The sequence below is a fragment of the Agelaius tricolor genome, unplaced genomic scaffold, assembly GCF_023055355.1.
Source record: "Agelaius tricolor isolate 1412-34295 unplaced genomic scaffold, bAgeTri1.0.p SCAF_24, whole genome shotgun sequence".
NCBI classification, from domain to species: domain Eukaryota; kingdom Metazoa; phylum Chordata; class Aves; order Passeriformes; family Icteridae; genus Agelaius; species Agelaius tricolor.
Genome location: NW_027269284.1, coordinates 219,847 through 233,609, shown reverse-complemented (window position 1 = coordinate 233,609; position 13,763 = coordinate 219,847). Strand labels below are relative to the sequence as shown.

At 43.3% G+C, this 13,763-nt stretch overlaps 1 protein-coding gene across 2 annotated transcripts in view; it reads right to left on the bottom strand.

Moving 5' to 3' along the window:
• Nucleotides 1-3,110: 3,110 nt before the first annotated feature.
• The window catches only part of DDRGK1 (DDRGK domain containing 1), a 46,396-nt gene continuing 35,743 nt past the window's right edge, over nt 3,111-13,763 (bottom strand). The window contains exons 5-9 of one of the 2 annotated variants that reach the window (XM_071447207.1): nt 12,973-13,095; nt 10,480-10,518; nt 7,398-7,454; nt 6,638-6,686; nt 3,111-4,643 (exon numbers count right to left, since the gene is read on the bottom strand). In XM_071447207.1, the coding sequence (XP_071303308.1) occupies nt 4,471-4,643; nt 6,638-6,686; nt 7,398-7,454; nt 10,480-10,518; nt 12,973-13,095 (441 nt within the window). In that variant the 3' untranslated portion in view covers nt 3,111-4,470. Of the gene's footprint in view, nt 4,644-6,532; nt 6,687-7,397; nt 7,455-10,479; nt 10,519-12,972; nt 13,096-13,763 lie in introns of both variants that reach the window. The other variant, XM_071447208.1, reaches the window with a different exon arrangement.

Genomic DNA, 13,763 nt, shown 5'->3' with positions numbered 1-13,763 from the left:
ATTTAAAATTTATCACAATTCAAAGTAGGGGGGGAGGTAGAGTTCACACTCTCCATTTCAGGGGAGGCTCCTGCCTTCCTTAGCAGGCACCTCTCATTCCAAAACAAGACAAGAACCATTTTGGTTTGTGTTGGAGGGGACCTTAAGCCCACCTCACCCAGGGACACCTTCCACTATCCCAGGCTGCTCCAGGCCCTGTCCAGCCTGGCCTGGAGCACCAGGATGGGTGAGGAAGGCTGAATTAACCCTGGACCAGGTGGGCTGGGAAGGGCCACTCCAGGTGTGAGGTTTTATCCCAGTTCCTCCAAAACCAGGCCCAAGCAGCAGCTGATGCCACCCTTTGTTCCACCTAGGGTTAGAAAATGTCATGTTTGATGGATGCAGAGAGATCATAAATGTTCTTCATAAAATGTTCTCCTGTTTTCAGGGCAGGAAGGAGACACTTCCCATCTCCTTTGTTTTTCTTTTGTATCAAAGAAGATGAAATGAATTAAAGTCCCATCCCTGCAGTGCTGCAGGCACAAGACTTCCCTGGGTATAAGTTTTGTTTTTTTTTTGTTTTTTTTTTTTTTTTTTAATTCAGGGATCCCTGCAGCCACACATCGGTATTAATGATTTGGATTTGCTTTTGGGGTTAAAAAGAAAGAAATCTGTGAATGCAAAATGTGGCTGCTCCTGTGCAGAGAGGAACATTGCAGCTTTGTAATTCACTACCATCTTGTGATATTTAACATTTTCCCAAAATGATGAACATGCAACATGAATTAGAACAGAGCCCCAAACAAGGAAAAAAACCCCAAATCTGTTCCTAGTATCCATAGTTACAGAGAAAACTCAGAGACCCTGAGGGTGATGGGTAGAAAAGCTCTTATCACAAAGAAATAAAATGAAAAGTTGTGACATTTTGTTGCTTTTATTTTTTTTAACCTGTAAACTTTTTGCATAAACTCCATTCTTCCATCAGACAAGAAGCTGGAGATTTCCTTGATGAGATCTCACCTTGTGTGCTCTGTAGACAAAGGTTTTCAATCTCTTTTTAAAATTTTTTTTGCCCTTTGCCTTCGGGTGGAATGGCAAAATTAGGTCAAATTTGCTCAAATGAGCTCGTTGTAATAATGATGATGAAAATAATAATTTTATATAAACAACAACAACAACAACTATTATTATTATTATTATTATTATTATCATTATTATTATTATTATTATTATTATTACTATTCCAATCTCTTTTTTCCCCTTTGCCTTTGGGTGGAAAGGCAAAATTAGGACAAGTTTGATCCAATGAGCTCATTGTAATAATAATGATGATGATAATAATAATATACCAATAAATACAATAATATTATTATCATTATAATATAATGATAATTTTATACATACTAACAAACATGAAAATAAATTATTATTATTATTATTATTATTATTATTATTATTATTATTATTATTATTATTCCTTCCAAGTACAGTCAGAGTACCTGGGAGCCCTGTGCTACTTCAGAGGGAAAACATGGGAAAAAATGCTGCATAATGCATGGCAAAATTTAACAGAAAATAGGGATTTTTTTGAAAGTCAAATAATGGGGGGAAGTTCAACCTTTTGAAAATTGATGAAAGTAGATTGGACAAAGCAGCAAAAAGCAAAATATCACCCCCATCCTGTCTCTTGCAGAGAGGGGCAGTGGGAGGAGCTGCCCTTGCCCATGGCTCATTTTGATGAGTGATTTCCATATGGATCATCCCAAAGTGAGGAGCCCAAAATCTGCTGCCCAGAATTTTGTTGTGTTTACCATTTTCCCAGTGTTTTGCTGCCTTGTATTTGGTGCTGACTGTGCCAGGCTGTCAGGGTTTGGCCCCAGAAGCACAGGCTCATCCCAGGGAATGGGATGAGGGAGGGAATTGGGGGTAAAGTGAGAAAAGTCATGGCTTGAGAGCACTGAATGATGGAATGGTTTGGGAAGGGACCTTAAATGCCATCCTGTGCCTCCCCATGCCATGGCCAGGGACACCTTCCACTGTCCCAGGGTGCTCCAAGTCACATCCAACCTGGCCTTGGGCACCTCCAGGGATCCAGGGGCAGCCCCAGCTGCTCTGGGCACCCTGTGCCAGGGCTCAGCACCCTCCCAGGGAAGGATTTCTCCCCAATATCCCAAACTCTGGCAGTTTAAGTCCATTCCCTGTGTCCTGTCTCTCCATCCCTTGTCCCCAGTCCCTCTGCTCTCCTGGAGCTTTAGGCCCTGGAAGGCTGGAGGGAGATGAAGTTTAGCACCCAAACCTTGGGGTTTATTAGGAGAAGAAAGCACCTCAGTACCCCCAGATTGTTCCACCTCTCCCCCAGCACCCTCAGCCACCAATCCTCACCCAGGACATTGGGGACAACTCCCAGGTGAGCCAGGACACCCAGGGGTGTCCCTGTTCCAGTGCCAGCAGGGAGGGAACAATTCTCTTCCCATCTGGTGTCTCTTTGGGATATATCGAACTTGAGCTTTGAATTCAGCCAGTGAAGTCACTTTGGGGGCACAGCCCTGAATTTGTTCCCCTTCCACAGACACAGACACAGACTGAAAGAGCAGCTTAGGTTTGAATTGCCTCACTTATAACCCATCCAAACAAATGGCCTGAAGCAATTGTGGTCCAGACTTTCAGCTGGGACTCCTGGGACTTTGGATGTGAATTCCTAGAAAATACGAAAGTGTTCCTTTAACAGAAAACAGAGCTGCAGTTTTTAGTGGTGGCTGTTCCCCAGCCACCATCACCCACCTGTCCTCACCTCCTGCAGCCACTCAGGAAACTCAGAGAGGTGCAACAATTCCTTCAAGGCACAGCAGAGGTTGTTCCACAGGAGTTTCCAGCAGAAATAGAAGCCCCGCTCATGTTTTTTGTTACCTACATTATTTTCTCCTGGCTCAGGTAAATCCTCACAATTCACATGCAGCACAGCACCCCCAGAATGAGAGAAAAATGAATTTTCCTGAGTGCTGAGAGGATGCAGCTGGGTGAAAAGAACAGAAATGGAAATGGTGGGAGAGGATGAGGAGGGCAGAGCAGCTGCTGGCAGAGCTCACAGTCACGTCCTGCCCCTTTCTAACAAACCTTTCAAACCTCTGAAATTCTTTCAATATTGTCAATTTTATTACAAGAATAGTTTAAGACAGAACAAAAAACCAGTGGCAAACCCGAATATTTTTAAAATATTTAATATGCAATCCTTAAGAAAGAGACTTTACAAGCCTCACATGCTAAATAACCTCTTTGCTGGCTGTGGTTGTACAGCACTCAGGATGTGCTGGTCTTTCACAGCAACACGTGGTGCTGGTGGAACTCCACTCTCCTGCACTCTGACATCCAGCAGCAGTGCAGAGATGAAAAGGAAATGTTTCCTTCCATTGTTTTATTGCTGTCTCATCCCACTGATAAGGTGGCTTTTAGTCTGCTCAAGTTACCTCTAAGTTTGGCAGGGACAAAACCTCTTGTCCTCCCCAGTTACTGTTCATCCACATAAATTCTGCTGATTTCAGAAAGGAGAATGAATGAATGATTGAAAAAATAAATATTCTTATTGCAGGAAATACACTAACCCATACAATTAATGCTTTCATAATCATTAACTTGGAACATTAATTGCATGACTCAGAGTGTCTGAAGTTTTTATTTAAAAACCCCCAGACCTGCAGAACACAGAGGCCAAGGGGTGGGGGTGTCTGAGGCCTTCAAACACTCTGAGCTGGCTCTGACTTCAAAGGATGAATCACCAGGATCTGGCTGGTATCAGCAGGACTGGCCTGCACAATAAATAAATAAATGAGCCCACTCAGCCCTTCCCTGGAGGGGTTTCTGTCTCTTGGCCACAGGGAAATGATGAAGCTTGTCTGCAAGCAAACTTTTCATGTTACATAAACCAAGGAAAACATATTTCTATAGCAAAAGTTTCCTGAAATAGCCCCTGGAATTTTGAACAGAGCAACCATTCTTTCCAGGGTTTCAGGATATATTTCAGCAAGAACAAAGACACACTTTTAGTATTTTTTTTTTTTTACTCTTTCCTTCCAACCTTGGTATAGCAGCCAATGCTGTGTCCATCACAAAGTTAAACAGCTCCACAGTGCAGAGCAAGCCTGGAGAACCCTGAATGCAAACAACCCCAAATAATTTGATACAGACATCAGAATCTGCAAACAATAAAAAGTTTGTTTATAGCAACATGAGACTGGCTGCCAGGGGATAAATTACTGATCTTTTTGGCTACTGGTGCACCAGTGTTTGAGCTCCTGGCTAGCCTCTTGTACAATCAATTTTTACCATTTAACAGCAGTTCTAACAGAAGGAAAAGCAAAACATCTGAGTTTGCAGCTGGTGCTTCAGAAGAGCATCATCCTACCTTCAGGCACCACCAACGGCCCTGGGAGCTTCTCGTTTGCTTTTAATTACGTGCTTTATTCATTAAGAGCTTCAACTCCTGCAGTGTGTGGTTCAGGCCAGGGTGGGAGCCACAGCTCTGCTGTCAGGCTGGAGGTTGATGAGGGAGTTGCTGGCCTGGGCCAGCTCTGCAATGGATACTCGGCCTCGCTGCTTGATGTACTGGGCCACGGCTGCCATCTCCTCTGCAGTGATGTAGATGAACTTTCCCCTGTCATCAATCACACCTGCAGGGCAAGCACAGCACTGAGAGGCTCCCCTCACCTCCCCCAGGCATCACTCATTGCTTTGGGAAGGGATGTTCCAGCTGCTGAGGCAATAATCCCTACCTAGGCCAGGCAGGATTTTATCTCCTGGCCACTGCTGGGAGCTGGAGCAGCAGCCCAGGGCCCTGGGAATGCTCCTTTGGCTCAAAAGAAAAGTTCTGGCACTGGGAACAGCTGCTGCTGCAGGGATCCCAGAATGTCCTGAGCTGGATGGGACCCACCAGGATCACTGATCCAGCTCCTGGTCCTGCACAGACTCCCCAACAATCCCCCCCTGTCCCTGAGAGCGTGGTCCAGACTCTCCTGGAGCTTTGGCAGATTTGGGGCAGTACCCAGCAAATCCTGATCTCCAACACAAATCCCCCTAACCCAGCTCCAGCCATTCCCTGGGTCCTGTCCCTGTCACAGAGATGAGCTGCCCCTGGGGATGAAGCTGCAGAATTTGATGGATCTCCCCTCAAGCCAAGTGCCCTCAGCTGTTCCTCACATGGATTCCTCTCCAGACCCTTCCCCTTCCTAGCCCTGCTTTTTTGGTTCTCATGTTCCCAGCTGATGGAGAAAGGCAGAGCAGGAGGGACCTTGTGGGGCCCAGCTCAGCCTTTCCAGCTTCCCTTCTGAAGGGAATGCAGCTCAGTTTCCCTATTCCTGTGCCTCCACCCAGACTGAGAACAGAATTCTGGTTTTATGTATTCCACTGAGGCAGAGCCTCCCTGGCTTTGTGCACAGCCAGCCAGGACAGCACACATCCCTCTCCCTGCATTCCAAGCACTTGTAGGGCATTTGAAAGGGTTTCCACATTGCTGAGACACTTTTAGGGCATTTGAAAGGGTTTCCACGTTGCTAAGACACTTTTAGGGCATTTGAAAGGTTTTCCACATTGCTGAGACAGTTGTAGGGCATTTGAAAGGGTTTCCACATTGCTGAGGCACTTTTAGGGCATTTGAAAGGGTTTCCACATTGCTGAGACACTTTTAGGGCATTTGAAAGGGTTTCCACATTGCTGAGACACTTTTAGGGCATTTGAAAGGGTTTCCACATTGCTGAGACACTTTTAGGGCATTTGAAAGGGTTTCCACATTGCTGAGACAGTTGTTCTCCAGCCACCAGCACAAGATCAGGTGAATAAATGTTTGTGCTGGCACCTTCCCCTACCTCACCCTTGGAAAGAAAAGACTGCCCAGCTCTAAACCAGCCTTGCTCCTGCTCAGTGTCTGCTGTAATTCCAGCTTGGACAGGGCTGGGAACCTGCACTTCACTGGCTCCAGCATCCTGCAGTGCTCTGGGATGTCTGCCTCTCCCACATGCCATACCCCAGAGTCCTGGCTTTGAGCCCCAGGCTTGGAAACCACCCCAAATCATCCCAGTGATCCTCTCAAATTCAGATTTCAGAAGGCCCCATTGGCAGCTGGCTGCTCAGCAACCCCAAAAGGCCTTCAGCAGATGGGCAAAAAAATAAAATATAAATCTAGCTATCAGGTCCTACTAGATCCTTAGAACTAGATCCTAATAAATAGATTAAACTAGATAGATTAAACTTACAGATTAAAATATAAATAGATTAAAATTATTAAATTTAAATTATTAAAATTAAAAATATATAGATTAAATTATCTAGATTATTATATAGATTATTATTATAGAATTATATAGATTAGATTATCTATTTATAAAAATATAAATAGATTAAACTAGATAGATTAAAATAGATTAAACTTATAAAACTACTAGATCCTAATAAATAAAATATAAAACATAAAAACCCATTTGCAGCTGGCTGCTCAGCAACCCCAAAAGGCCTTCAGCAGATGGGTAAATAAATAAAATACAAATATCTAGCTATCAAGTCCTACTAGATCCTCAGAGCAGGAATGACACTGGAATTCTGTCCCTGCCACAAGGAAGGCATTTTCTGCACCAGCAGCTACAGAAGATCCCCTTTGTGCTTTGGCTGTCACCTGTCAGGGTGCCATCTGCCATCAGGTCCTGGATTCTGTTAATTGCATCCTGTGCAGAAGAGAAAAAGGAGTAACAGACTGCTCAAAAGGGAAGCAGAAACCATTTCACACATTCAGATCAACTCCAGAGGTTTACCTTGAAATCCCTCCGCGTTAAGGAATTCAGTACTCCCACACAGAGAGATGGAATCAGCCCTTTGGTCTTAGAGGGGTGATTTTTTTTTTTAATTTTTTTTTTTTTTTTTTGCATTTTGGGATGTTCAAATTAAATTCCCCATCCCTTAAAAAATGGACTTTTATTGCCATTACTTGGCTGCTTTAAGGAGCAGGGGGTTATAGGAATCTTCCTATGGAAAGGCTGTGCAGTGCCATGAAGTCCCATGAAGCACAGAGGTCCTTCTCCAAGGTCCTTGCTCAAAAATTCCATATTTTTTCTATCTTTTCCTGCTCCTTTTAGGAGTAAACCTCTCCTACCAACCCAAAACAACAACTTGTTGAATTTATGGCTGGGTTTACTCCACAGTTACTCCAAGCATGCAATTCCACTGCACCTTAAGTGTTGGTTTCTACAGCTCTACCTCTCTTTTTCTTGCTGTTGTATGACTGCAGAAGGAAATGATAATTTTGATTTTAACCAGATAAATTCCTGTAATAACCCACTGCACACTTAAATAAGAGTTCTGGTTTAAGAGGAAGGCAGGGGCCCAGCAAAAATTAGTACTTCCACCCCAAAAGTCAATTTTTGGGTTTTTTTTTTTACCTGTGTCCTTAAACCCAGATGTGAAGCCAAGTCCTCCAGCTGGATAACTTTTGTTTTCTGTGGGGACAAACAAAGAGTTAAGCTGATGAATGAGAAAGCTGGGATTTATTTTTTTTTCCATTCAAATAAAAAAATGCATTAACCAGACAAAGCACAGAACCTAGTAAGCTTTTTTTTCCTTTTCCTAGTAAGCATTTTCCTGTGATGAAAAACTCTGAGGTTACCTAAAGCAGGGAGTTCTGTGGAAAGACTGAGTGCTCTGCCCCACTTAGGGCAAGACTAAACCCATCTGGAGCCCTGATTGATGCTGGACTTTTCCTCACCCTGGGATGAGCACAAGGAACAGCCACGACTCTGCTCCCCCACCTCCTGAGTTTCTCAGCTGCTACCTTGAATTTCCAGAGTGTTTTCTCAACATCCCTTTCTTCTTTCAGGGATGTTTCAAAGCACCTTTTAAAACCATCACTTACATAAAACCCAGGCAAGACTGGCAGCATTAAGTGCTTTAGTTCTGTTTTACTGATGTCGTGTGTATTAATGCCATAATAATCTTCCTAAGCAAGCCAACACCTTATTAAAATTGTCAGTGCTGGAACTGCACTTTGTCATTTTGCTTTTTGACAGATTCTTCCTGCAGCTTTTCTCAGTCAAGGCACAGCCACCACTGCTCCCATCTGGTTTTGTGCTTCTCTGTAGCTCCAGAGAAAACACCTGCAGGGCTTGTCTGGAGCTACCTGGTTCCTGTTTTCTTCTCTGCCAAAATTTTAGGAACTCATCTGTTTAGCTGCAAGAGGATGCAGTGTTTGTAAGGAGCTTGGAAAAAACAAAAGTGTTGGAAAGCTCAGTTAATATTCAGGTTTACATTCCTAAAATCCATGTATGTACAGCCACAGGAGCTGCATCTCCAGTAACAAATTCAATACTTCAAACAACAAAATCCTTTGTTTCTGGTCTTGAGAGCATACTGGGAGGCCACTGAAGAAATCAAGAGAGGCTGAAATAGATGAATCTTTTGCATTAATAAAATCAGACCCAAAAGAAAGGCACACAGAGATTTAGCAGCTGTGAAGTTTGATGCAGCCAAGCTAGAGAACTGAATACCATGGACTGAACACATGGAACTGGAACCAGTCCATGGAATTCAGTTCTCAGAGCTGGGAACTGCCAACATTCGTCACATCTTCTTTTAAAGGGACTGGGGGGGGCTGGTGCAAAGCCACATCAACAGGAAAAACAGGACTTAAACCTTCACCTAAAGATCTTCCCCCTCAATGAGCAAGTTTAGTGGAAGCTTTCCAAGGCAGATCCTGCTGGGAATGAGAGCCCAAGGGGGTGGGGTGGGATGAGGATGCACCCCCCACACTCATGGGGTCCCAAGGGAATGAAACACTTCTCCACATGCATCATGTTCTAGAGACAGGCTTGGCTTCCCTTCAGCAACAAAGACACATCCACATTCTCCTGAATTCATTTCATTTTAGGGGTGATGCTGCTGCTGTCCTCAGCAAGAGGCTGCATTTTGCTCCCAACACCCCTAAGGATGAAGCACAGGGTGAGCTATCTCCAGTCAATGATACCAGCCTAAGAAATTATTCAGCAGAAGAGCTAAATTCAATTTTAGTTTTTAAAAAAAATGCCAATTCCTCTTAATTTATACATTTTTCTCTGACAGCTACGAGCAGCTCAGCACCGCTTCCTGTCAATGGTTTCTGTGAACAGAACAGAAGATGAGGGCAATACATAATCTATACATTAAGCACACTTTCAAGATTAAAGAAAAATACTTAAAACTTGTGAAAGAAAGCAATGCCCCAGTTCTGCAGCTCAGCTCTGCAGAGGAAATCAGGTGTCGGATATTCAGACTTGGGTTTCCAGCCCAAGCTGAATTTCTCTGACGTCAAGATAAAGTGACTGATAGAGAATTTTGTGCTGAAACACTCAACTGGGAGTTTGTGACTAATCTGGTCCATCCACCACAACCCCAGGGGCAATGGGCAGAGCCTGCCCTGGCTGTGTCACCCTCTGGAAAGCTCCCAGTGTTCTGGAAGATCCCAAGGGACACTGAAATTTCCTTTTTTTACCTACAGAGGTAAAAGGGAGGCAGAGCAGCCCAGCAGAGCTTTGCAGGGCTCAGCTCTGAGCTCCTGTCCAGAACTGCCTGGCAGTCACTCCAAAGGACTCCACGAGGAGAATTATCCATGAGGCAAATCTCTGGAGATCAATGTGCTGTAAATTCAGGGTTTTGCTGGGATAATGGACGTGCAAAATGTGAGATTTTGGGATAGAAATTGATGAGCAGCTCACAGAGTATCAGGTGATACGAGCAGCAAGTGATTTGCTTGCTGGAGAAGCCAGGTCACACACCCTGAGAGTTCAGATTCCAGTAAAGGAAGAAAGGGATTCATCAGGAAAACAGATTTGCATGCCAGTGTTGGAGTGAGAGGAGAAAAATGCATCTGACCTTTGATACAGCAATTTGCCCTCACAGATCAAAAGCATAAATGAGCACAGCCCAGGTTTTAAACACCCAGCCATACAATGGGAGGGATGGAAGGGACACTGACACACCCTGGTTAAAACAAGGCAGCTGCTTCTTAAACTGCCCTCCTGAACATAAAAAAAAATACATGCAGGATAGAAAAAAAGTGAAGGAATCACAGGAAAAGTTGAGATTGGAGCTTCCCAGTGCCTGTGTTGGAGGCTCCAAAACACCCTCCAGGTACAGCAGCTCTCCTTCCTGCTGAGCTCACATGGAGAGATTGTTTTTGAATCAGTGGCTGATGCTCACAAACAAAAAAGCCTGAATGCCCCAAAAAATCCCAATGCACAGCAAACATTGCTTCTATAAACTCTGAGGGAGATCCACCAGGCCACATCCTGCCCCAAAAGCCAGGATCCAGCTGGAATTAAATTATTTTAGATAATTGTGTTTGTGCTGGTTCAGTAAAGAACACTTACTAAAGGTACAGTTTTTGTTACTTGTTGAATATTTAAGTAAATGAAAGAGGAAGTAAAGATGCCCCTCTTTGACCAAAGGTAATTCACACCATCTAAAACCAAAGAAAAATCAAAGGCACCTTACCTTAACATATTCCAGGAATTCCATGAGAAAGCTGCGAGACTGGAGACAACATGGAAAACAATTTTAATTTTGAATTCATGAGCATTAAATGCATCAAAAACTTGCTGAAGATAAATACTATAAAAGTGTTTAGATTCTTAAGTCCCAAGTTTTAACTACACACACTGAGATATTGAACTGGGAAGAAAAATAATCTAGACTCAATCTTTCCAAGGGATTTTTGACAGGTATTTTTCAAAACAAAATGTGGCTCAGATACTATTTAAGTATTTCATGAGCATTAAATGCATCAAAAACTTGCTGAGTATAAATACTATAAAAGTGTTTAGATTGCATAATTCCTAAGTTTTAGCTATACACACTGAGATATTGAACTGGGAAGAAAAATAATCTCGATTTAATCCTTACAAGGGATTTCTGACAAGTATTTTTTGAGACAGAATGTGTGTCAGGTACAATTTAAGTATTTCATGAGCATTAAATTCATCAAAAACTTGCTGAAGATAAATACTACAGAAGTCTTTAGATTGCATAATTCCTAAGTTTTAACTACACACACTGAGATATTGAACTGGGAAGAAAAATAATCTCGATTTAATTTTCACAAGGGATTTCTGACAGGTATTTTTTTGAGACAGAATGTGGCTTAAGTACAATTTAAATATTTCCCAAAAGGTTATCATACAATTTTTTATTCTTCACATCATGAATACCCTGAAATAACCACATCTGGGTGAGTTTAAGCATCATTAAGTCACACACCCAGGACATTCTGTGCAGAGGAAAACCCAGAGTGGCTCAGGAGCTGCAGCTGGCCAAGGGCAGCACAGCTGCACAGCACCTGTGGAGGCTCAAGCATTTCAGAGTCATGCACCTGAAATCCAGTGAGCAGCTCCACTGCAGAGGCAATGCAAACACTGTGCACTGAAGCTAAAATGAGATCAGGTTACTCTGGAACCCCAGGAATCCATCAGCCTTAATTAATGGTGAGCTCTGGAGTCAGGAGCTTGATTTTCAGCACAGGGCAGAGTCAGCTTTGCTAACAGGACACTGAAATGCTTCAGTTTCTCAGCCAGCACGAGGCCAGGCTGACTGCTTCATTTCCTTCTCATTTCTGCTGCCTCCAAATAACTCTGTACCTGTTTTAAATACCCTGTTTTAAATATTATTTCTGAATGTGACTTTTAAATCACCTGCAATTCAAGTGGTAACTCCCCTAACACCCCTACCAAAATTATCTCAGGTTGAGATGAAGGCATCTTTAACTCTTTTGGGTGAGGAACACCCTTTTCTGTTCTGATATCAGGCATCTCAAACTCTTTTAGGTGAGGAACCTAAAACCTTCTCTCTTCTGACATGGAGGGAGATGAATTTCTCCTTGACAGGCAGCTGTAGGAACATGGACAATCACCACATTCCAGTCTGAAGGGTGTTTAAAGTGGAACACAGCAATATTTAGGGATAATCTCATTTCCTAACAGGACAGGGACAGATTTTTGAAGGAATTGTCAATAAAAGTGTGTATTTTTTGCTGTTCACTGCAATTCCCCATCAGCAGACAGAATTTCTCCTGGTGTTAATCCCTGGTGTGATGGAGGAATTTTTCTTGATGGGAAGGGATCCATCAAGGGAACCTGTGATGAGTCAATGGTGCTTGACATTGGGCACAATCTGCTGTGCCCAAAGCCACTCTCAGTCACACTAAAGCAAATCCATTTAATTCCAGAGTCTCTTCAGCAGAGCAGCAAAGGCACACATGGCCCTGAAATAAATCCTTCCCAAGAAATGCCCTGGACAGCTCAAATTGGCAGCTACAACCCAAGAGCAATTGCAGGATGTGATAGCAAATAAATTGTGTCTAACAGGTTTTCAGCAGACAAAACAAGAGCTCTGCCTGCCACCACAGCAAAACTTTTTCAGGTTTGCTGTGATTTTATATCAAATATCACATTTCAACCACCATCCCCAGCAGCTCTGCAGGCAGCCACAGGAGCAGCAGTGTGGGTTTGTTCTGAGGATTCCTTTATCAGAAGCCTTTTGAGACAAGAGCTTGGGTTTTAATTTGATTTCACAGCAGCTCTCTTGGTGTAGAAAATAAAGCCAAACCCAAATAATTGTCCCCAAGGTCTGTGGGCACTTTCAAACTCCAAACTGAGCTTTACTGGCTCAGTCTCGGTGGGTAAGGCAGAGCTGCTGACAGTGAGAGATAATCTGAATTCCAGAGTGAGTTTTATTTCAGTTCTTAGACACAGGGAGGGCAGAACTCATTTCCAGCAAGTTCTCTCAGAACTCTAAAATACCCTGTAGGAGCCTGCTCTGAGGAACAGCAGCATTCCCCAGGAAATATTCCAGGCTTCACCTGTGCCACAGACACAATTTAGCTTTCACAAGCAAAAACCTTTGGCTGACTCCTACTTTAAATTCAATTTTATACAAGACAGAATGCAGCAAGTCTAACAGGAGAAGGGGAACTGCAGAACCAGCCTCACATACCTGTTCCTCTGTCATGGACTCTTCAACCCCTTCCTCTTCAACCACAAAACTCTCCTTCAGCTTCAGGTACTCTTCATATTCTCTCTTCTCCTCTTCTTCCTTTGCCTTCCTTTTTTCCTCTTCCTGGACAGAAAAGATGACAAGTGGTCAGTTTGCTCTGTCCCAAATCAGGTTTGAAGTGAAGCAGCATCTCCTTTCCCTGCAGCCAGCACATGAGAAGTTTTTTCAGCTGAGTTTAAGCTGTCCCTTGGTGGCACAGTGAGTTCCAGAAGCCACCCCTGAGAGGCAGTGACCATCTCACAGCCAGGGCTGGTTCCTAGCACAGCTGACAGAAAACCTCTTAAATAGCAACCTGCCTGCTTCATTTGCATCAATCTGCTGCTGCTCACAGGAAGTCCCTGCCCCTCCCTGCACTCTGATGCAACGTTGACATTTTTGGTTGAAGCAGAACTGGCCCCAGGTCTGCTCTGCCACTGCAGGCCATTGGGAGTGCTCACAAGGATTACACTGGGGGAGAGGAACTGTGAAAGTTTCAGGTAAAATCAAGTTTTCAAGGAAAATCTTATGAAAACATCCTTCCTACATGGATAATATATAAAATTAAATAATATCTAAATTATTATATAGTGTTTTAGGCACAGGAGGTGATTGTATTAACAAAAGGAATTTTTTACTTTTACTTTTTGTTTGTTAAACAAAAGCCTTAGGTTTTTAGTTATCTGCAATAAAAAATTTCATGGCCTACCCTGAAGTTAATATTAAAGCCTTAAAGGCCACAATAAAGCTGCTCC